Source organism: Euprymna scolopes, chromosome 7, assembly GCF_053919585.1.
Source record: "Euprymna scolopes isolate OS-2025 chromosome 7, ASM5391958v1, whole genome shotgun sequence".
Lineage (NCBI taxonomy): Eukaryota > Metazoa > Mollusca > Cephalopoda > Sepiida > Sepiolidae > Euprymna > Euprymna scolopes.
The window spans coordinates 51,030,486-51,053,448 of record NC_136488.1 but is presented as its reverse complement, the minus strand read 5'-3'; the positions used below and the strand labels follow the sequence as shown (position 1 = coordinate 51,053,448).

At 30.5% G+C, this 22,963-nt stretch overlaps 1 protein-coding gene across 3 annotated transcripts in view; it reads left to right on the top strand.

Annotated features, from left to right (window-relative positions):
* The window catches only part of LOC145279739 (uncharacterized), a 454,893-nt gene that overhangs the window by 216,779 nt on the left and 215,151 nt on the right, over positions 1–22,963 (top strand). For 2 of the 3 annotated variants that reach the window (XM_080131038.1, XM_080131039.1), the window contains 9 exons: positions 10,725–10,829; positions 11,485–11,580; positions 14,215–14,337; positions 14,659–14,805; positions 16,037–16,099; positions 17,273–17,364; positions 18,755–18,869; positions 19,813–19,987; positions 21,723–21,880. In XM_080131038.1, coding sequence (XP_079987164.1) covers positions 10,725–10,829; positions 11,485–11,580; positions 14,215–14,337; positions 14,659–14,805; positions 16,037–16,099; positions 17,273–17,364; positions 18,755–18,869; positions 19,813–19,987; positions 21,723–21,880 — 1,074 coding nt within the window. Of the gene's footprint in view, positions 1–5,045; positions 5,067–10,724; positions 10,830–11,484; positions 11,581–14,214; positions 14,338–14,658; positions 14,806–16,036; positions 16,100–17,272; positions 17,365–18,754; positions 18,870–19,812; positions 19,988–21,722; positions 21,881–22,963 lie in introns of all 3 variants that reach the window. The other variant, XM_080131037.1, reaches the window with a different exon arrangement.

Genomic DNA, 22,963 nt, shown 5'->3' with positions numbered 1-22,963 from the left:
ATAATTGTTAAAATAATTAAAATGTGAACTAAACCATAACGGAAGCAACATCTGCAATATTGGATATGCGGGCCAAGTCGTAATTGTATCGGCTCAATTTTTTTTTTTCTTAATCATTGGGTGTTATAAAGAAATTATTAGATAAAGGAGAAAAGTTTACTTGGTGAGAGCTTCCATTTTTGAAATTGAAAATTGACAAGCAATGCTTACTAAAAAATAGTTAACCTTGGGGCGGGGGGGGGGCTAATTATTTTTCATTGTTTTAACACATGTGAAAATAAGTTTTTATAATTAGAAATTTTAATTTTTCTTTTGTTACAAGTAGCCAAATATATAACTTGGAGTGGGGGAGGCTTCTTTTTAGGCGATTACATATAGTTTAACGACCTTGCCACTCAGAATTAGGATTAATGGTAAAAGAAATTTGGTTAACCTCTTAAAATATTTACAAACTAGTAAAATTAAAGGCTGTCAGAATTTAAGCCTTGTAAAATCAATTTCAGATTTCAAAAGTTGTCATTCTGTAAAAACCAAACCATTTAAATAAATGACATTGTTTTTTTTTTAAGCATATGTTTTTCATGTTCTCATTAAACTTTAAAAAATAAATTATAATCTATTGCTGTCTCGGTGCGGGAAGGATTTGATTTCATTGTACCTGACGTTTTTAACGTTGCACTTTATTTGGGACATTCTTTTAAATGTGACTATTATTTTGGGCTGTTTCTCCACCTGGGATGAAATACAAACTCATTTGGGCAGGAAGTTCAAAGAATTACTTTTTACAATTTACGAATTAACCAAAAAAAATTAATTGCAAAACATTTTAAATTTTTGGTGACTTGACATCAATTTGCTAATGTATTTATGACCTCACAATATATTGATCAATTTTATTGAATTTGCAGCTATTTAGATTGTAATCATGCGATATAATTAAGAAATAAAGAAAAGCTGGATTCTAGTCCAAGATTCCCCTACATCAAAAAGCAAAAATAATGAAAAAATCCATATGAAGTACATATGTGTAACAAAACGAAAATATTAAACTCTAAAAATCACATAAACGACATACAAATTTCAGTATGTAATGTTACCAAGCTTATCAAAAACCTTGATTCTAGTAAAGCAACTGGCCCCCGACAGCATTCCAGTCATAGTGCTTAAAAAGCTTCAACTGGAACTAGCTCCCATACTTACAAAGTTGTTTAAATGTTGTCTTAATAAGAAATGTTTCCCAACACCTTGGATAACTTCATCAGTCTGTCCTATATTTAAAAATTCCAGTGATCGATCATCTCCCTCTCAGTATAGACCAATCAGCCTTTTGTGCGTCATGAGTAAGTTGCTGGAAACTGTGATAAACAGAAGTGGTCAACCACCTCAGCAAAAATAACCTGCTCCGTGACATGCAGCATGGTTTCCGTTCTGTGAGATCTACAGCTGATGTACTAACTTATCACACAGGATTAGCAAATCGCTCGATGGAGGCTTTCTCTAGAGCAATGGCTCTTGACATATCAAAGGCTTTTGATAGTGTGACATAAAGGCCTACTTCACAAGATGGCCAGCTATGGAATTGATGGGAATGTCCTCAGTTATAAAATCCTTTCTCTCTAATAGGTTCCTTAGAGTAGTGGTTGATGGGCAGAAATCAGAAACACACTGTATTAACACTGATCTCTTTCAGGGTTCCATCCTGGGTCCAATCCTGTTCCTGATCTTCAACGATCTCCCAAATCACATATTTAGGTCATTCGTAGACATTTATGCAGACAACTCAACAATCTATGGCAACACATAAAAGGCCAGCAATGACTAAGATCTTTCTGATTCTCTCTCTTCTGATCTTGAGAACATGGTGAAATGGGGAAGAAGGTGATCAGTTAATTTTAATGTATTGGAAACCAACCTTTTCTCCTCATCATAATCACTCTGATCCCTACCACGCCCCAATTGAAATGAATGGTTCTAGTCTTGGGGAAGCTGTGTCTTGACAAACTTCTGAGGCTGGCATTTGTTCCTGATCTAAAATGGAACACCTACATTAAATCTGTTGCCAAGATCGCTGGAAAGATGGTTTGAGCCTTCTACTGCTCCAGTATCTCACTCCCGATCTGTATCTGTATAAGAGTCAGGTGCACCCTACAATGGAGTACTGTTGTCACATCTGGGCAGGAGCTGTTTGGCACTCTCTATCCAGTCTTGATAGTTCAAAGTCGGCTTTGAAACCTAGTAGGTGATGCCCTTTTTTCTTCCCTGCAATCTCTTTCACAGAAGGGACGTTGCCAGCCTGTCTCTGCTCTACTCGTTTGAACTTCAATCTATGCTTCCCGCTTGCTAAACTTTCACAAAAAACACTTGACTAGCTAAAACCACTATATATGAATTTTTTTCACTCTGTCTGTGCCTAAATGTAAACGCAGATTCCATGAACAAAGCTTGTTTCCCAGAACTGCCTGCCTTTGGAACACTGTTTCGCTGACATACTTCCCAGCTGAATACAATACGGTAGCCTTCAAATCCAATGTAAACAAGTTTCTGTTAGGTCGTTCTCATAAATAATTACATTCTACACAATTTTCATCATTAAGGATTACTTCACTGCCACCTTACATTCATTAACCCTTATCCTCGAGTGGTCGTCAAGCCTTGATAAGTGGTGACTCCCAAGTCAAAAAAAAAAAAAAATATGCATCAAGTGTGCTTGAAAGCCGAATCACAACGCAATATTAGGAAAATAAACAAATGTTTTACTTGCTTGAAATTTATAAAATTGCATCCTCGGCATTTTTTTTTTTTTTCTTTTTTTGTAAAGTTGGAGCAAGAAAAGTCTGTTTGTAAATATCCGCACGTTAACGTTATCTCTCATCAGTTGTATTTTGAAGTGTTGGAACGTGGCATTGGCTACACAAGATTAATGTCAAGTGTGTGAGTTCCATTAAAGTTTAATTTGAATAAATAAGACACATCAAGTGCACTTGAAAACCAAATAATGCAATATTAGGAAAATAAACAAATGTTTATTTTCCTAATATTGTGTTGTTATTGTAACTTGATGCATATTATATTTCATTCAAATTAAATTCACGCTTCTATAATGGAACTCACACCCTTGACGTTAAAAAAAAAGTTTTATTTTTAAATAAGAAAATCAAATTTTATAAGTAACAGACAAGTGGTTGCCTTATTTGACATTTTGAAAAAAGATCTTAAAAAAAAAACAAACAAAAAAAAAAAACAAAGGAAGATAAATCAATAATTCAAACTTGCAAGATTTATGTTGTAATGTCTATGAATTCCCATTATTCGCTTATAAACTGTTTTTTTATTAAAAGTAAATCTACTTGATAATTTACATGATTTTTGAAATATATTTTCGTTTTGTCATGGGTGCATACATCATATATATTTTTCTTTATTAATATGGTAGAATTCTGAACAAAGACCAAAAGCTTTAATGTTTTTGTATGTATTAATAATGGACATGGACTCACCCAAACAATGCTATATATATTGAAATTTGTATGCTTTATGTTTATAAGCCAAATACAACACAAACTTTTTATAAAATAAACAAATATTTGTTTAAGATTAGAACTTTTCAACATTATATATGCCTTTTCCAAGAAATGTTTTCTTTTTCTTCATCACATGGTGTTAAAATGAAGGAAAATAGCAATAAAAATTGTCCGTGTGCTTTTTTTTTTTTTTTTTTTTTTTTTGTTTTTTTTGAATGGGTATGTTTTTGAATGTCTGGGAGATATGTGTGGTGTGCGCAAAGTGGGTTAGTTAAGATTGTGTTCTCTGTTATATAAGTATTATTTGAAATGTAAATTGAAATATTTACGTTTATAGGCCAAATACAACTTAAAGAAGATTTTTATGTATTTCGATGAGAGATCCTATGTGTTGAATTAAGAAATGGCATATGTACTCTCGTCCATCTTGAAACCATCGGTATCAATATCTAATCCCAATTTTATACATAGATTGATTCCAATAATTATAGGAGCAACTGGACTCATTAAAAAGAATTTCAAAAACTGCCTGTCAAATATACCCAGTGAACTAAGTGCGAGAGAGATTCAAACAATTACACTTAAAGGAATGGTTAGAATGTTAGATCTCAGTTGGAATATATAAGATAGATGGTGAATGTGGTAGGATGCCCCATCCTTAGCTTGAACAAACTGATAAAATTGAAAAAAGAAAAGAAATGAATACGAAAACACTCTTTGATTTAGAACATGTACAAAATGTAACGTTATTGTAATATTTGTACACATTGGTAACTGCTGTTACATGATCTCACGTGTAAGCGAGGTTGATCACAAATCTTCAATGTGCCGTCAAATAGTCCATTGACTGGGGCTTTTATCTAAATGTTGCCATATTGCAATGAGTTCTTCTTCTGGCTGTACTCGGCTCATACTTTCGATTGTGAAACAACTGCTTAAGGATATGACCGAGACAAAAGATTTTGGTCTTTTGGTTGATTCAAGCAATCTAAACATTGCACTCACAATGCAAAGCTTACCTTATTTCACATTTTTATCAAATTTACTCTTGAAATATTTCTCTTCACTAACAAAACTTTTACAAAAAGAATTTCACATCATGTAATAGTTTGATCTATTAAAACTTGAACGTAATTCTTCCTATTTATTTGCCTCCCCACAAGGACAGTTAGACACAAGGTCAGTTTTTTAATGTGGGAGAAATCCAACTCCTCAAAAAGGAGCACTCTGGATAGAAACAAAAATAAAAATTGTCTGTCATAAAGAATTTCTCCTCCACTGACCAAGGACAGAAAAGGTGAAGCTGTGATCGTGGCCCGAATTGTTTATTAATTGCCTAGCAGATCTAATAAGGTTTGCTTTTTAATAACTTACAATAGTATTAAATATTAAGACTAGTTTAGAAGTTCTTTAATTTATAATTTTCTATGACTATTGTTTCAGAAATGCCTTACCCTGACAATTCAGTTGAGAGAAAAACCTTTTGTTTCACTTGTTAATTGTTATAACTGGATTTATTTTCAGAACGGTTGGCCAAAAAAGAAGGTTTGTAAACTAAAGTGTTAGAATGCTGGATGAATACTTAAACTACCATCACCCTTCCCCAAATAAAATTAAAAAAAAAAAAAAAAGGCAACAGCAGCAATTCTTGCATCTTTTACTAATTGATTCATTATCTTGCATGATTTAAAAAAAAAATACAAAACAAAAACAAATCTAAACCTAACCCCCACCCCACTCTACCTCCACCAGAATGAAATGCATGACATTCAAAATAAGAATTGATCCTTTTCATTGCTTTTGTTCATCAGCGTGTTTTGTCAAATACTCATGAATTGTTCCCAATCCTTTATGATTCAGAGATTAATAGTCAGAAAATGTTGATTTCCAATTGTTTATTCTTTTTATACAATTGCTCAAAGAAAATTTTCCTGTCACCTGTTGTAGCATTCAACCTGGGCAGCTTGAACCAGGTTTCTCAAAAGGAGGGAGCTTTTAGGGAATATTAAATTCACAAGTGGTCCCCAATCACATGTATATCCTGATGGGGATAGGGGGAATGATTTTGCCAATGTTAGCTTTTGCTGTTTGTAAAGAGGTATCTCTATCCTATATACAGTGCTTGGTATTCTCAAATGGTCACTCATCTGGTACTGATTAAGCTCAACATTGCTTAACTTGAGTGATCTAACAAGAACCAGTGTGTTAACGTGATTATGCCATAGATCAAAGCAAATATTGGCAAGAATTAAACTGCAATGCTTCAAATCTACTCTGATTAAAAATTTAAAAGTACAACTTTTATGATCTACTATTAATTTCCACCTTGAGATGAAATTAATAGAAAGAAGAATGAGATTTTAAAAGAATGAAGCCAATGATTATAACAAAAAAATCAAAGAGTTCCTTATCGCTTTTCTGTAAAACCAACATCTAAATTCAAATCCGGCACTTCTGCAAGGATGGCATGTTTTTTTTGTGCATTTTACTAAACTGTCACTAGGTGGCACTTCTCTCAATTCAAATTGTTTATTAATTTAAAAATTAAAACTGCAATATATTGTTGACCCTTCAACAGATGCCACAAGATTAAAACTATTTTGTTACAGTGACAATTTTACTTTAATTCAAAAAAATGTTTCGGAAAAAAGAACAAAACTAAAATCTAATTCGAAAAAGGTTTCATTTAAAATTATTAAATTGTTTTGGAAAAAAAAACATCCAATGTTGCTTTAATTGAAAAAATGATTTATTAAAATTATATTTTTTAACACAGACTTTTCAATAAATGTTTTTATAATTATATATCTATATACATTTTCTACCATAGATGTTTTGGTTTACAAATATTTTTGTGTTCGAAAAAAAAAACAAAAAAAAACTTATGTATTTGTTGTGTTACTTAACGAAGAATTTATTGGAGTTATCCCCTCCCTAACAATGGCACCGTCCATGTAATGCAGAAGTGCCTCAGATCTTTCATTTATTTCCATTTTGTTTGTAGCCTATCTTCAATCTCACTTTTTAACTTTCTCTGATTGTTTGGCTTGTTAGTCAATGGTCAAACACTCTTTTTTTTAATTCTGTAAGAATCGTATTTTCATTTTGTTTTTTGTTTTTTTTTATTCCTGTTTCCCTGGACAAAATTAATCCTTTGTTTACTGGCATTAACAACAAAAAAAAATGCAGCATGATACATAAAAGTATTGTCAAAATAAACTCCAATGTTAAACACATACTAAAATGAATAAATGAAGAATGAGGTCATGTTTTTATACTTCTCTAGTTGATGTGAAAATCTCATATTTCATTCACTTTTTTTATATTCAATTTATGCAGTTTTCAAAATATTGTCATTCATGTTAACTATTATAAACATGTCATTCGTTTTAAAATTATTATATAATTATTATAAACATTGTCATTATTATAAAATATTTATTTTAACTATTATAAACATTTTTGCCTAGAAATAGAAATTCATTAATATCTAAAATAATCCAATAAATAAAATGGTTGCATGTTTCAATAAAAACCGTTTAAATTGATTCCAACAAAAGAATTTATATCTGTGTAATTGTTAATCTGTTATTTCATTAGTCTGTTCTCATTTTCTCAAAACTGGTTCATTTGTTTTTCATGAACTTTTGCATGACTGCAGAAAACTAAGCTGAATGTGGTTTGGGAAAACTCTGGTGTATTCCAAAATTCCCTCCAAATGATTTGTTTTTGCATATATTTAAAATAGTTTTTTTGCTCAGAATCGACCAACAGTTATGATTTTGTATCCAAATTTTTTTTAGATGAGGATGGATATTTACTATGTGGATTATTCAGACTACTGTTCTCATCTTTAGTTAATCGTACAATGTTTTAGTCAATGTAACCCCTCTGACTTTCTTAAGTTGTATCCTGACATACTCGGGAATCTTTCTGTTAAACTAGAGAATTCACACCTTGGATCCATAGTGTAACTGATAAAGTACTATATAATAATCAATTGTAAGTGGCATTCTTGTGGAAGTTGAAGGTTCAATCCTCAGTGAAGGCAGTAAGCAGTATACAATTGCGAATTAAGATTTCACTCCATCATGGCTGATGGAACAAGAACGTGTTACTTCCATGGATTAAGAAAAAATGGGTTTATTCAGAATTATGTACAGATTCCCAGAGTTCAACAAGATACACTTGAAGAAGGTTGCAGGTTGTATCAGACGATACATTGTGCAAATAACACTCAGGATTAGAACAGTAGTCTGAAGAATACAAATAATACAAGTTATGATTGTTATTTACATGAAACGGGCCTTTGCTTTTTGTCAGCCATTTTTTCTAGCTTTGCTCTTTCAGCAGTTGTTTACTTCTAATCTTGTTATTGCCTCAGTTTGTTGCATGGCCCCAGATTAAATCTTTTTTTTCTGAATCCCAAAAACTCTTTAGTTTTTAAAATAAAAATACAGGTCTTTATTCACAACTGAGTTAAATCAATCCATGTGTTTAAAGAGAATATTGAAAAGAGTCAATTGAACTACACAACATAGTGAACCACACTACATAGTGAACAATATCTTGATTACATCAGTTACAGATTTCAATCCTGCTATCCATAACAAAAAATCAATTTCTCAATGACATTTGGTAGTAACATCATTGTTATGTCATCAAAAACGTTTACAATCATAATGCAATTCCATCTCCAATGATAAAACTGAAAATACTAGAAAAACTGTTAACCTGCACTATACAAGTTCCTTTTCATAAATCTTCAGGCAAAATATACAAACTGACAACATAGTGAAGACTTACCTTAATGTTTCTGAATATTATATGATGGCTCAAATTGAAAAGAAATTATTTATTGAAATAATAGCTAAACTGATCCTATTACATTAGATAATTAGACATCTTCGTAGCAAGAGAATCTCATGATATCACAAAACTCCAAACATCAGAAAATCACTCCATCCTTAAATTTACGTGCAAATAATAAAATTCAATTATTTAATGCACTAACACGAGAACAATACTAATAAATACATAATGCTCACATAAAAAAATTATAACTTTAGTTTCCTTAACATATCAAATGTCCCCCAAAATTCAAATAACATTAATTTTTAGAAATGCGGAATGTTGGATTGATAGTAAATAATAAACCTTGAGTCTGAGGTTCTACCAACTGACCTATTTGGACTTTCTTATAAAAAGAGCTTAAAGCATTACCCTAAAATAATTATAGATTTGGTGTGACATTTAATTCTAGTAATTTAAAGTTTTCAATATATATTAAAAAAAAAAAAAAAAAGAAAAAATCAGTATCATTAATATATAATTGAAAAGCCAAAAAGTGTCTATCCCATATAGTGAAAGATTGAAAAGATACACTTTATGATTGAAGATGAATAATATTAACATTGAAAGAAAGACATTACTATTAAACAAAAGATTAATTTGTTTCCAAATTGCCAATTAGAAAACGAGTTTTAAAAAGTCAACATAAATATTCTGTATATGATCATAAAAAAATGTTTATCAAATGCAGTTAATGTTTCTTGTATTTCTGTCTATATTGCATGAGGCATAAAACTACAATGTTACTTCTCGGCATAATTTGTACTTTATGATTAAAAACATTACAAAAGGCTATTGTTTATGGAAATAAAATACTTTCATTGGTAACAAATCACTTCTCTTTTATTAAAAAACTGTTTTTGTAGATCTAATTTAAACATAATTTTAATTTGTTAATTTAAACAATTTAAAATTTAATTTAAAAATGTATGAAAAACATTGAATATGTTTAAAATGTAAATGTTAACTATACAATCACACATTGAAGTAGATTTTGATTGATTTTTTTTTTTTTTCATTTAAATCTTCTATCACTAATTTTTATTTTTTTAAGTAACAAATATTTTCCATGTTTTACCTGTGTTTTAATATAATTGTTTTTTACATTGAAAATGTTTGAAAGAGACATCTTCATGAATTAAAGAAAAAAATCTACAAATAAACTTTAAGAAAATATTAAAATATCAAATATATATGAAAAGCAATCTACATTGCAAATCAAATGGAACGACTGGAGCTGAACCAAGTTTTTTAATAAAATCACTGGAGATTGTGAGGTACATATAGAACCTCAAAATACTTTCTAACAAAATCACCATCTTTGGAAAATCAAATGGGGACAAATTTTGACATGAACTTTTAACCACTTCATAATAAAATTTCCAGCTATTGCATAAGGATCTTTCCTAAATGTCAGTAAAGTCTAGTTCTGTTAGACACCCAAGGCACCCTTACTGCGGAATGCCTACAGATCCAATCACAGCAAATTTTACACCCATTCAGAGTCCCTCTTTTTGGGAGAAAGCTCAATTTCCATATGAACATAGCTGCTGTGAGAGGCAGGTAAATATATTGACTTGAACAGATCTTTTTTCGACTGGTGCAATGCTGTACAACTAAAACTGCCTGGAAGTTGTTTGCTTCGCACATCCAAAAAATAAACTAAATTATAACTAGTTTCTTTAATATATAGCAAATGTCCCCCAAAATTCAGATAGCATTAATAAAATAACCTTGTCCATCGTACAAGTACACACTTGATCCAAAGTGATGAGAGAAATGAATGACATATTAAAGGGCAAATAAGTGAAGTAGTTGGAAGAGACAAATGCTGTATATAATTAAGAGAGAGCAAATATGAGTGAAGGGATGAGGGTATTTATAAAAGAAAAATTATTAAGTGTGTGTACGTGTATGTATATATATATATATACACACACACACACTTGAAAATGGATGACATCACAAACTGAACTTTATTTTTTCACAAGTTTCCAAAAGCTACATATAACCCTTTAACCTCATCCATTTTCAAATAAATGTTCTTATAAAAACATGATTATTTGCCAGGGTCAAAGTTATTAAATTACATGTATATAACAAATTATGACCTGACCTGACAGGTCATGGGTGGTTGTCTGATTACTCCTAAAATTGGAGAAGTATACTTTATAATATCTTTATATTAATTGTATGGCAGATTTCCAAAACGCAATAACATGGTGTCTGATCTTGTAAATGTACTTCACTGTATTTTAATTTTTCAATCTGTAATCTTATCTGCCATTCTAAGTAAAGTTTTTTTTTACAGTGTATTAATATTTAAGAGTTGGCTTTTGTTTCTTCTTGCAGGGTCTTCACAATGACTTGAATGCACGTGAAGCCCAGTTTTTTGTGGTTCAAGATAAAGGCGAATCTCTGGTCCGGAATAGACACCCAGCTGCCAAAACTATTGAAGTAAGATTTACGTTTCCATCTTCATTTATTTTTATTTTTTACCATCACATTTAATCTGTCAAAATAAATTTAAAAAAAAAAAAAAAACAGCAATCTTCTCTCACACACATCTAATAACTGGTGTTGCAATATCATACTTTCTGAGACTGACTTAAAATGCCCCAAACATTGATGTCATTGTTTTTGTTTTCCTTTGCAAAACACAATTACGTTTTTCAAAGTCAAAAACACAAACAATTTTTCTCTACAAAACACCATTAATAAATAATTGAATATATAAATAACTTAAAAATCAAACTTTTTTCTAAAATAATTGAATTCTGCATTAAATAAACCTAAAAGGGTTGATATACTGTAAAACAAAACAAACGGCCAAATCCTCCTATCAATAAGTAATCAAACATAAGTATATTCCTTGCAAATAACTTGCAAAGATTGTTACAAATTCAATCTATATCAATCTGCATCATTGTTTTAAATAAGTTTGAGTTTAATTTTTCCTTTTCTAATGTTTAAATATTATCTCATATTTATGAATTCAGTCAACAAATTGCCAATGGAAAAATATTGTTTCAAAATTATTTATGAAGATAATGCTTCTTTTTAATATTTAAAGTCTGTTTCTATTTATTGTTTGTCCCTTTTTTTATGACAGGCTTCCATGACAGCACTGCATTCTTATTGGACTTGGTTGTTACAATTAACTACTTGCCAACAATCAATGGTAGAACACACAGATATGCATTTGAAGGTATGAAGAAAAAATGATTAATATCTCTGTCTCTTATATATTGTTTCGGTTTTTATAAGTTATTAATTTGAAATAAAATTTAAAATAAAACATGGTCTGATTTGCACCAATTTTTTACATTTTTTTTATTTGAAAATCGCTGCAGATAAGGCATAGAATTACTTGATATAAGGAGCTAAAAAAAATACCACTTCAAAGTCATAAACTAGAAATATTATATGGATAGATTTCAACCCAGAAAATAGCAATTCTTCCCCCTTTGTCAGAAACATCACTCATGGAATGTGAGAACTAAGACAAAATTATGAGGTTGCTGAAAGTCGTTTATGGCTAAACAGAATATTTAATTGAATTTGTAGAAGCAAGGTTATAATTTGATTACAGATTTACAAAAATAAGACATTACTTTTCTATATTTGCTAATATTCTAAAAGATGGACTTTTGATCAGATTTAACAAAATATTTGTAAAAAGATAACTATATGTGTCAATATTTGTGCGTGCCTTTCGAAGTTACAAGTAATTTGCCGCACAAAAAAGGGTGTATTAACAAGATTTGCCTGCAGGTACGTTTTGTCATTTGATAGTAAGTTTGGGTTCTTGTTGATTTAATAAAGTAATATAGTGGAGTAGAAATTTTGTAATAATGTAGATGTAAAGATATACATATACGGCACAATCATGTTGATACACCGGTTCTCACCAGTTAAGTTAAGCAACATTGAGCCTGGCCAGTACCAGGTGGGTGACCATTTGGGAAGGTGAGGTGCTGTATGTACCACAAGGTAAAATACCAAGTTGGGAAACTGGCGCGGTCTATCCTTCTCTCGAGGGTAGATGGGACTCTCTTAAGCCATGGTAGGCAACCCATCTAGTGATGGCATCATGATAAAAAATACCCTTGATAGCCCTGTAGTGAGTTTAATCTCAGCTGCAGCTGCATGTTACGTGTTTGTTTTTTAGATGAAAAGATATAAGCACTTGCTGAATCTCTGGCATAAAAAGTAATTTGTAACTAAAGAATGGGTATTAATTATAATAAAGTATATTTTAACATAAAGTTAATATGGTCTCCTTTGAGTGTTCAACTACTGTTTGTATGACAGTGTTATTTCAGGCATTATTAGTAGTTCCAATTCTTGGTTGATTGCTGAAGAATCTAGACTACATCATGTCTAAAATTACAGCATCATCACAAAAATACCATTTAGGATGGGGGACCTCTGAAAAATAAAAAAAAATAAATAAATTTTAAACTTAAGAGGACACGAAATAAAGGTGACTGGATATCTTGTACCAAGAAATCAAGGTGGCCTGACTTAATCTTGACCAGACTTTTAACCATGTATAATAGTGGGAGAAATCCAATGTAGACTCGGAAGAAAATAATCTAATAATTGGTCGCAAGAAAATTGAAAATTGTTTGCTGGATCATTAACAGCCAAGCAAGCAAAATTTTTAACAGATTTTTAACTTCATTTTTACCTTTTTTTTTTTTTTTTTTTATAAAGCACATCTACATTTGCGTAGATATATATATATATATATATATATATAAACACCACAATTGTAATTCTATCATATATCAATTTTCATGTTTCTGAATTTTTTAGATGAGGATTATAATTTGTATTATTCAGACTATTGTTCTCATCTTGAGTGTCATTTTTACGTTTCAGCTGATGTAATCTTCGACTTCAGGTATTTTTTGTCAAATTTGGGAATCTGCACAGAATTTCAAACAGCACCCTTTATTTAATCTACAAGTGTAGCATGCTCTTGTTCTGTCAGTCATGACCAGATAAAAGTCTTAAGTAATTTGCAATTCTGGTCTTGGTATGAGGATTGAAACAGTCTCAATCTCCAGGAGAGTGTCACTTACAACTGAATTTTATCTAGTACTTCATCTGTTATATGATGGGTCTTTGCGCATAACACTCAAGATGAGAACAGTCGTCCAAATAATACAAATCAGATGTACCATCTAAAATATGCAAGGGAAAGCTGGCTAATTTGCACGAGTCATTCCCTACATTCGGGTCTGCAGTTGAGCACATATAACCTGGAATGTGCCTTAAATTTCAGTATGAATTCTGTTTTGAGCAGGTTCCACTCGTTTAAAAATATTGCAGATTATATATATATATATATATATATACATTAGGATTTTAACATAATACACTATAGAAGACATTATGCATATTACACTACATACATTAAAACTCACCGACCTTCCTATGTTGACAAGAGAAGAATCTGAATCTTAAAATATATAGATAGATCTATGAACAATATATATCATTATTATTATTAGGACCCAGTGGAAATTCCATGAATGTTAATCCTCTCTCTCCTTTCCTACTGTACAAATACTTATCAGCTAAAAAAAATTTTTTTTTTTCCTTCTCTGTCGGTTCTATTTTTTCTCTGAAAATACCGGGTTGATCTGATTAAAATTTTGCTATGAGTATTATGATATCCGTTTGATGCACAGTTAAGGATTAGTATTTAATTTAAAACTGAGCAACAATTTGACCATGTTCAACCATCAATGGCCTATAACTTTTGCCCGTTTTTAACAGACTAAAAAGTTTGTGTGTGTATGTATATAATATATATATTTCCTCTTTTCAGTTTTACACTGAGGCAAGTGAATGCAAAGATTGGATTTTACAACAAACAAGTATGTTAAATGGCCGTATTTCTCAAGACAACCCAAGTGTAGAGTCAACAGAACAACTGCTTAAAGAATTACAGGTTTGTCTTTTTTTACTTTTGTATTTTTATAATTTCATTTTTTTTTTTTTTTATTATTCAATGACTAAATCCATTTTAACATTAAATAATTAAAAGCCTGATAAAATGTCAAAAAAAAAATACTTAATCTTTAACTTTCTTCCATTTTTCTTTTATGTACTTTTTTTTTTCACTTTAACATTGCTACTTTTTTTACTTATTTTTATGCATTGTAATGTTCCAATAACGAATATTGCAAATCCAAATTTTCATTTTTATTTTATTTTTTCACCTGGTTTTTGTTATATTGTAAATTTAGTTTCTATTTTAACGTTTTCACAGGACATGCATACAATTCTTGACAACTATGAACAAAAGGTAACACGACTCCTACAGACAAGCCAACAAGTAGTACCACTGAAACCTCGCAGTTTAAAAACCTTGCATTCCATAAGAATTAAAGCACTTTCTACCATAAAAGAACCTTCAGTAAGTTATTTTATTTTATAACTCATTTTAATCTTCTAATGATAAATGAATTCAAAGCAACTATGATGCTCTGATTGTCAGGCACAATGCCAGCAAGACACAGAAAAATGCAATAGACATAGGCTAGCAAAAAATATTTGCAGTTGTGAGAGTATTTTGGAAGCTGTGTTAGTGTTGTTCAACTTGCATACATTGCGTGGTACAAGGTGTGCTCCCCACGGGAGTAGAAAAGTTCAAGAATTCACGGTTCATAATTCTTTTGCAATGAAAAAGTTAAAGCGACCAACAAAATAAAAGTCCAGTAGATATCATGAACATGAGGGAGGGGGTGTGGGGGGGGGGAGAATCTGGATCACTGTTTGTGCTACATAATCCTTACATACATATCAGAATCAAACTTCTCAATGAGATTTTAAAATATTCTTGACAGTGACAGATTGGTGGTAGATGGAATTCATCCCAAAAGACCTTTAGAATTCTATTTCTCATAACGGCAATAAAATTTCGGTTTTTAGCTGCCAGGTTTGTATTGATACAAGATATTTCTAAGCAACTCTCCTGTTAATGAAGTCAAAATTAGCAGACTTTTTTCTTTCTGTTTTCGTCACTTTTTCATTATTCACTGCAGCTGCGTGACAAGTTGTGTCTAACAACGTTTTGTAATTGACACTCTTATTGATTGGTGGTAAAATGCGATCTTGTTCCATATGTATGTGCATTGGTCACATCTCCACATATGGACAACCTTTGCATGGATGTTTGGCAGGGTTTTTTAATTATATTGTAAAGGTCACCTGCACTATTACTTAAGATCAGGTCATGCAGCGACTCTTTTCAGGGTAGAGAACAGTCGGTTAACCAGAAATGGTGTTTTGCTTTCTCTGAAAACCGTCTAAATCAAAAGGAAATGAGGGAAAAAATAAGATAAACTCTGCTCATCTTAGGCAATATTAATAAAACATAATTTTGCTTATTATAATCTAATTTGACATTCTGCATGATTAAAATTCTCCTAAATCTTTCATCTGATAGACCCTAAAAGATGTCCTTTAACAGAATAAAATAGTGTTGTATTATTTTTTTTATAAGGAAAACTTTTATACAAAATTAAAACCGTATATATATTGGGACAATTTAATATGCTTTCTATTGTCAAACCGTATTAACTCGTTTTTGGGGGGGGTTTTTTGTCTTTTTTAAAATGAATTTTTTTTAATATTTTGTTTTCCAGTTTTCTATACAAAAAGGAGAAGGTTGCTTATTAGTTGATAGCAGTGATGTTATCAGATGGAAGGTAATATAATTTTTCATATTTATATTTACAATTTGATGCAGAACTTTAATTTCTTTTTTATAAAGATTTAAATTATATTTAAAAATTAAAGTTGATTTTTACTCTGTTGAAATTCTTTCAAGAATCTAGCATTTACGTCCAAAATATTCTCTGTGGCTTTTATTCGTATTCAATTTCTATTTAACTATATTAATCAATCAAGTCGAGAATTCATTGTTGTTTATTCTGACTTGTTACTGCCAACACTTCCTGTAAAACATCGCTTTCAATGAGTTCTCCAGATGGCATCCAGAGTCTTTAACAATTGAGGACTTCCAACCAATCTTTTGCTGTGTAATGGATTCTTTAGTGATAACTCCTGTATAAGTCAGAACTTGTCAAGAAACTGGAGCCCTCTTTTTCTCTCTTTATCTCTCTTCCTCTTCCTTTCCCTTGCACTCTTTCCAGCCTTTCCCCTGCACTTTTCCTTTCACCTCTGTCAAGTGTTGTTTTGTCCATATCTACGCTGTAAAGCAAGATTCCAATGTGACCTTAAAAAGTGCTCATAAGATTGTCAAAGGAAAGACAACTCTGACACCCCAGACCCTGCCTTTGCAGATTTTGATGTCTCTTTTAAGACTGGATGTTACTGTTGATGTATACAAATTTTTGAATGAGATACATATTGTTACCCTTTTTTACTCACTTACTATATCAATTAATCATTGTCTTTAGTTTTAGGTCCTGGATATGACCTTAAACTATATCCGATGGTGAGGCCTCAGCTTTCAGGCTTTAGGGAGTGTGGAGCCACCCCTTAATTGCCATTGCTCCCAGGTCCACTATGACCCTGAGTGGTAGTACTTGTTAGGGTCCCAATTATGGGTTAAATAGAAACTGACGTGAAAAAAAAAGAAAAGCAAATATATTCTATTAAAAACTTTTTCTTCAAAATCACTGGATTCAGCATTTAATGACCTGAAAAGGGTTGATATGCCGTAAAACAAAAACAACCAACCAACTTTATTTTTAATATTCCAAAATTCATCTATTGTAAGTGCTTAATCATTTTTGTCATATGTGAAGGTGCAAATAGAATACATTGAATTCAGTTTCCAATAGTGAAAATCGAATGGATTTTTTAAAATTGTGTTAATTGTCTTGTGCCTTTTATTTTTTTCTGTACTTATTCAGGTTCAAAATAATCAGGGTAAACTGGCCGTTCTGCCGTCTGTCTGCTTCATGTTGCTTCCTCCTGATGAAAATGCCATTTTGACTGCGCAAAGGTATGTGTGCAATTCATCTTTTCAAACAGCAAACATTGATTAGAGGGAAGATAGGGAATAACATTCTGTAATATTTTCTTAAAAAAATAAAAGCAAGAATATAAATTAGCAGGATTCCAATCTAAGAATAGATATTATGTAATTATAAAAATCATCAAATAAACTTTTGCACCACTTTTATATTTCTTTACAAGATAAAAAGTAAATTTGTTTTACTAAACCTTATATCTAGAATTATTATTCCAATTTTGATCAAAGTCCATGAAATGATCTTGATTGTGGAAAAAATGCCTAAAATTTGAGGTTTAAACATCAGTTCTTGAGAAAGAAAATTTAAATTCAGGAAATCTTATTTAATTGGTGTCTGATGACTATGGATCAAATTTAATGCAAATCTGCAGTATTTTTTTTTTTTTTTTTAATGGGAGCCTGTGTCCATATTATGCTCAATAATAACTCTTTTTACATATTCTAAATGAACTGAAATTATGGGAAATTTTCATCAAAATCAGATATTTCAATTTTCACTAAAGGTCTTCGCTTCCCCTTTACTGCTTTTCTATAAAATTAAATTAAAATAAATGTAGCCTATATTACTTTATTCTTAGCAGCTGTATTTCAAAATTCATAATGATCTGTTAGTTTTGGAATTAACCTACACATATACATATATACATACCTAACTTTATGTATATGATCCTTTTAATGATCTTTTATTTTGAATGGTTTTAAAAATGAAATCTTTTTTAAATGTAAGTTTTCGTAATATAAAATTTATCTTATTCTCTCTCTCTATTAAACATAACTTTTCCTTTATCCAGAGGTCAGATATTTTTGATATTTTGCAAGCTAACTCCAATCCTCATTATTCAGTAAGTCAGTTGTCTCCAAATTAAACTATACCTATCAGACTAAAGTACATACATATAAAGTACATATAGTTTTTCTAATAAGTTACTTTTAAGTTATACTTGGCTGTGTCAACCTTCCTACAATTCAAGACATTCATGCTTCTGCAATGGTTTATCTGTGAGGATGAATGCTCTACATGACTACCAGCATAAATGATTCTTTCTGGATAAATGTAGTGCTGTCAGCAAATTCTTCAATCTGTTGAGTTTGATTCAGTGTTATATTACATTTTTATTAGGTTTTAAAAAGCATGTAATTTAGTCTGATAGGTTAAATATATATGCATAGGGGGGGGGGCTTCTGTTTAAAGTTAATTTTCTTTTTTTCTCTTTTTTCTTTTTTTTTTTCAGTAGTCCTTTTGTCTTTCTTTTGTATATTTGTCTTTCTTTTGAATAATCTGAAAATACATATTAATGCTGAGGACAAAAGTGTGAATTGTAACATTTATGTTCTTTAAAAAAATATATTTTTCTTTCAGATTAAAAGAAGATTTAAGTCAGTTATATCAATTGTGGAAAGAATGCAGAGTGAAATTCCGAAAGAATATGTTATTTGCAACAGTTCAGGCAGTCAAAAAGTGGAATCCAAAAACCGTAATTTCTTTTCTTTTTTTTTTTTCTTTTTTTTTTTTTCGAATATAAAGGGGAGAAAAAAAAATGTTATATACTTATAATATTTCTAAATATTACCATTGTATTTCTTATGATTTGATGTCTTAGAAGCTGGAATTTATTTATACACCTAAATGAAATAAGAAAATAAACACCTTTATCATTAATAATCATGACTGATGTCAAAGGGTCCCAATGGTCCCAAGCAAGATTCTCGCTCATGAATTACACATTTTGCAGAAAGTTGCAACCATTTGTTGCTGATTGTCCGCCTTCGTATTAGCCTATAATAATGACTCCTCTGAAACTGAGAATTCTAATGCTTCTTTAGCCAGTATTATTTTTAAATGGTGATATTTGTAGCTAATTTATTTGGAACACAAATGTCAATTAGTTTAAAATGATGTTTCAAGCTTTTACTGTTCCAAACGGTAGCCATTGACAAAGGAAGCAGAAACTTTAAACATGTATGAATTATTTTTGTAGAATTTCTATTTACATCTTTCTTGTCTGTGTATATACCAACAGGACATATGTCCTAGCATTGCCCTGGAATATTAATGAAACAAAGAATCAGAATCCTCAGAAGTAAATTAACAATTGAAAGACTCCTCACATCTGAAATGCTAAACATTTATCCAAAGGATAGAAAAGATTTATGAATAGAACGATTGGTAAAATTAAAACAATCAGATATGAAAGCAAAAAACAAATGAGTTTGTTTTACAAAGCAATATGCAAATTATTTGACCTATAGATGTCAAATCGCTAGTATTGATCTCTGCTAAATGCACTATAGATCACTTTTATCTTTGTTTAATGTAACTTCTAGCTTATCTAATAACATTATTATCACTACTACTACTACTACTAAGTTCTTCTTTTGGCAATGTGGTTACTTTTTTTTTTTTTGTCTTTTCTTCAGTTTGCTGCGCTTGAACCAAGTCAAAGTGAAACCATCTGGAAAGCGCTCAACGACGACATGAACACTCTGCTATCTGAAGTCGACGTCAACGACAAAGATGTGCAACGCCTTCAGAAAGAATTGGTTACATGCAGCCAACATTATCAAAAATTAGTTGCACAAGCTTCACAAAAAGGTTTTATTATTACTCCGTATTATGACAATTATTTTTATTTGGTACTAGGGGAGGAGGGGGTGGGGTGGGCTTTCACTCAGGCATAAAATACGCTTAAATATGATATTTTAATTTGTCCAGATTTCGTATATATTATTGAGTTGTGATTTCAAAAGTTAAAACAAAAAAAAGTATTTGGGTACCATCAGCTAGAATCGAAACCGGAACGGTAGCTGGTGACGTTACCACTGTACCAACGTGACACGCATATAAGCTGATTAAAAATTAACTAAAATGAATGTACAAAATGTTTCAAATTTTTTTCAATTTGGATTAATTTTCGACAGCTTGAAAACAATTATAACTGGCTAAAGACCCATAAAAGAACGGCTCGTAAAAAATACAATCATTTAAGCCCCTAGCGCTGCTCTGCGACTTTTAGTTTCGGAGATGATAGTTTGAAAATATGGAGACACACATATACCCGTTTATATATTAGATTGACGATTGTCTTTTTTACTCATTATTATGACAACCGTCTTTATTACTTAGTATTATGACACTTGTCTTTTAAATAAATTTATTATTCAAATGATGGTGATCATTCTACTAGGAGAAAATAACGAAATATCAAATCTGATTAACAGCCATAAATTGCCCTTTTCTTTTGACTTGTAGTAAATCTTAATTCCATTCTAATTTAGTAATTTATTTAACCTAGTCCAATGTCCTCTTTTGAATGACAACCAACCAAGATAAATTTATAAGTTTATAACATTTCGTTATTATTGTCTCTTCGACTTATTCTAGTTTTTTTCATTATTTAAATAGATTTTTTTTATGACCATTTGGACTTCTTGGAGTGCATTGCACAAGCAATCCTTATCCTCCCCTACCACCACCTTCGATTTGGATATCGTTTCCTATCAGTTTTCATGTTTTAAGTTAAATAGGAGAAAGTTTAATCAAATATTTTTATTTTTTAAAAAAAATGCCTAAGAGATCCTTCCAGAATTTATAGTTTCTTTTAAAGTATTAATGATTAATCTAAATATATGTATGAGAAAAGATTCTTTATAAAAATTAAAAAAAGATTTTCCTTAAAATATTACAAATTTTAAATGTAAAACAGTAAATCCTGACTCAATTCATTATTACCCGTTTTTACTATTATTTTTTTGTTTTGCTGTTTGTATTTTTTTTTTTTTTTTTTTTACCAAATTATTTTAATAGGATTTTAAATTAAATTTATTAAAGTATCATTTGGTCATTAAATTATTAGTTGATCTATATATGTATAAAACTATAATTTTGTTATGGTAATATTGTTTTAATCTCTATTCATAAATTTATTGGATATAAATAACTTAAATATTTTGATCTTTTAATATTAGTTAAGAATTTTTAAGCCAGAAATGACTTGCCATGCAACAGTTTAATCTTCAAATTCCTTTAAAATTTCGAAAGGTCACAAACTAATTCATTTTTTATCATTTTATATCAATTATTGACAAAAGGTTAAAATGACTGATTTGTTTACAAAGAAAGCAAAATGTATTCTGATGGATTTCATTATCAAATTAAATTTTTAAATAGATTGTTTTTTAATTCATTTAATTGTACACTATTGTATTTTTGATTTCTATGAAAATATCACATATAGGCTACAAACATTAACATACAAAAATATTTCAGAATTTTTATTCATCTAAAAATTTTATTATAATGCTTAACATCTGTTTTTCTGTTTGCATAGATGCCAAAGATAAGAACACTCCAAAACAAATGCTTGTTCAGCAACTTGACAATTTCAGTCGCAGTTTAGGGAATTGGGAACAATCTGTGAAGAATCAAATGCAAGAACCCATTCCGAAAGATGTTGCTTCGCTTCAACTCATCATGGATAAACATAAGGTTTGTATATGGCATGAAAATTCACCCATTTTTCTTTTTTTTACTTTTTAAATAAATTCATTCTCTGCCATAAATAGTTCACCCAAGTAAAAATATGTATATGTACATTAATTTTCTGTCTGTATTTTTCCTTCTAAAGCAAAGTCCACAGTTTATTTTTCTATTCTGATTTTTTTTTGATTGACAATTATACTCTGACCGATGAGTCATGCCATCTGTTGCCTATATATATTATTTCTTTTTACATAAGCATTAATGTTGTTACACATTTATGAGCCTGTTTCTGTTAGCTAGTAACTAGAGACCACTTTAAGCGATATAGCTTATAGAAAAGATGAATCGGTTACACTCAGCTGTCATATTAGCTATATTGCCTGAAGAGGTCTCTAGTAACTAGCTGACAGAAACATGCTCATAAACGTGTGGTGACATATTAATGCTTATGTACAAATAAACAAAAAGTATGTTTTGCCCTACTTTGGTGTTGAACATTCTTGTATTAACCTCGTTAAAACTTCATTTGTTACTTTACCTCTGGAAAATATTAATCTTAAGTTATATAGTGATTGCGTTGTTGTTGTTGTTGTTGTTGTTTCCTAGATGTTAATCCAATAAATTTCAATGTTTATGAAACATATGCTCCATAACACACAGACCTGTATTATAGTATAAGTTTCTTTATTCTATGAACATTGTTGTTGACTACATATTTGCATACATGTTTCAGCTGCAATCTCATTAGAGATCCAACTTCCTCAGGTTTACAATTCAACTGAAACCAAGATAAATAGAAAAGTATTTGACTTGGTTTCAGTTGAATTGTAAAGTCTGAGGAAGTCGGATCTGTTATGAAATCGCAGCTGAAACATGGTTTCACATATGTAGCCAACAATGTTTTTAAAATAAAGAAATATAGCATGTGTGTGTGTGTATATGTAATGAATGCTTTGAATTCAAAGCATGATAAACACCATTATCAAAATTACGTAGCTATCATGAGTAAAGGTGTTGCTTTTCAATACTCAATTATACCTTAAAATCATATTTTACATAGTACAGTACCGGAGCAATTTCTTATTGCTT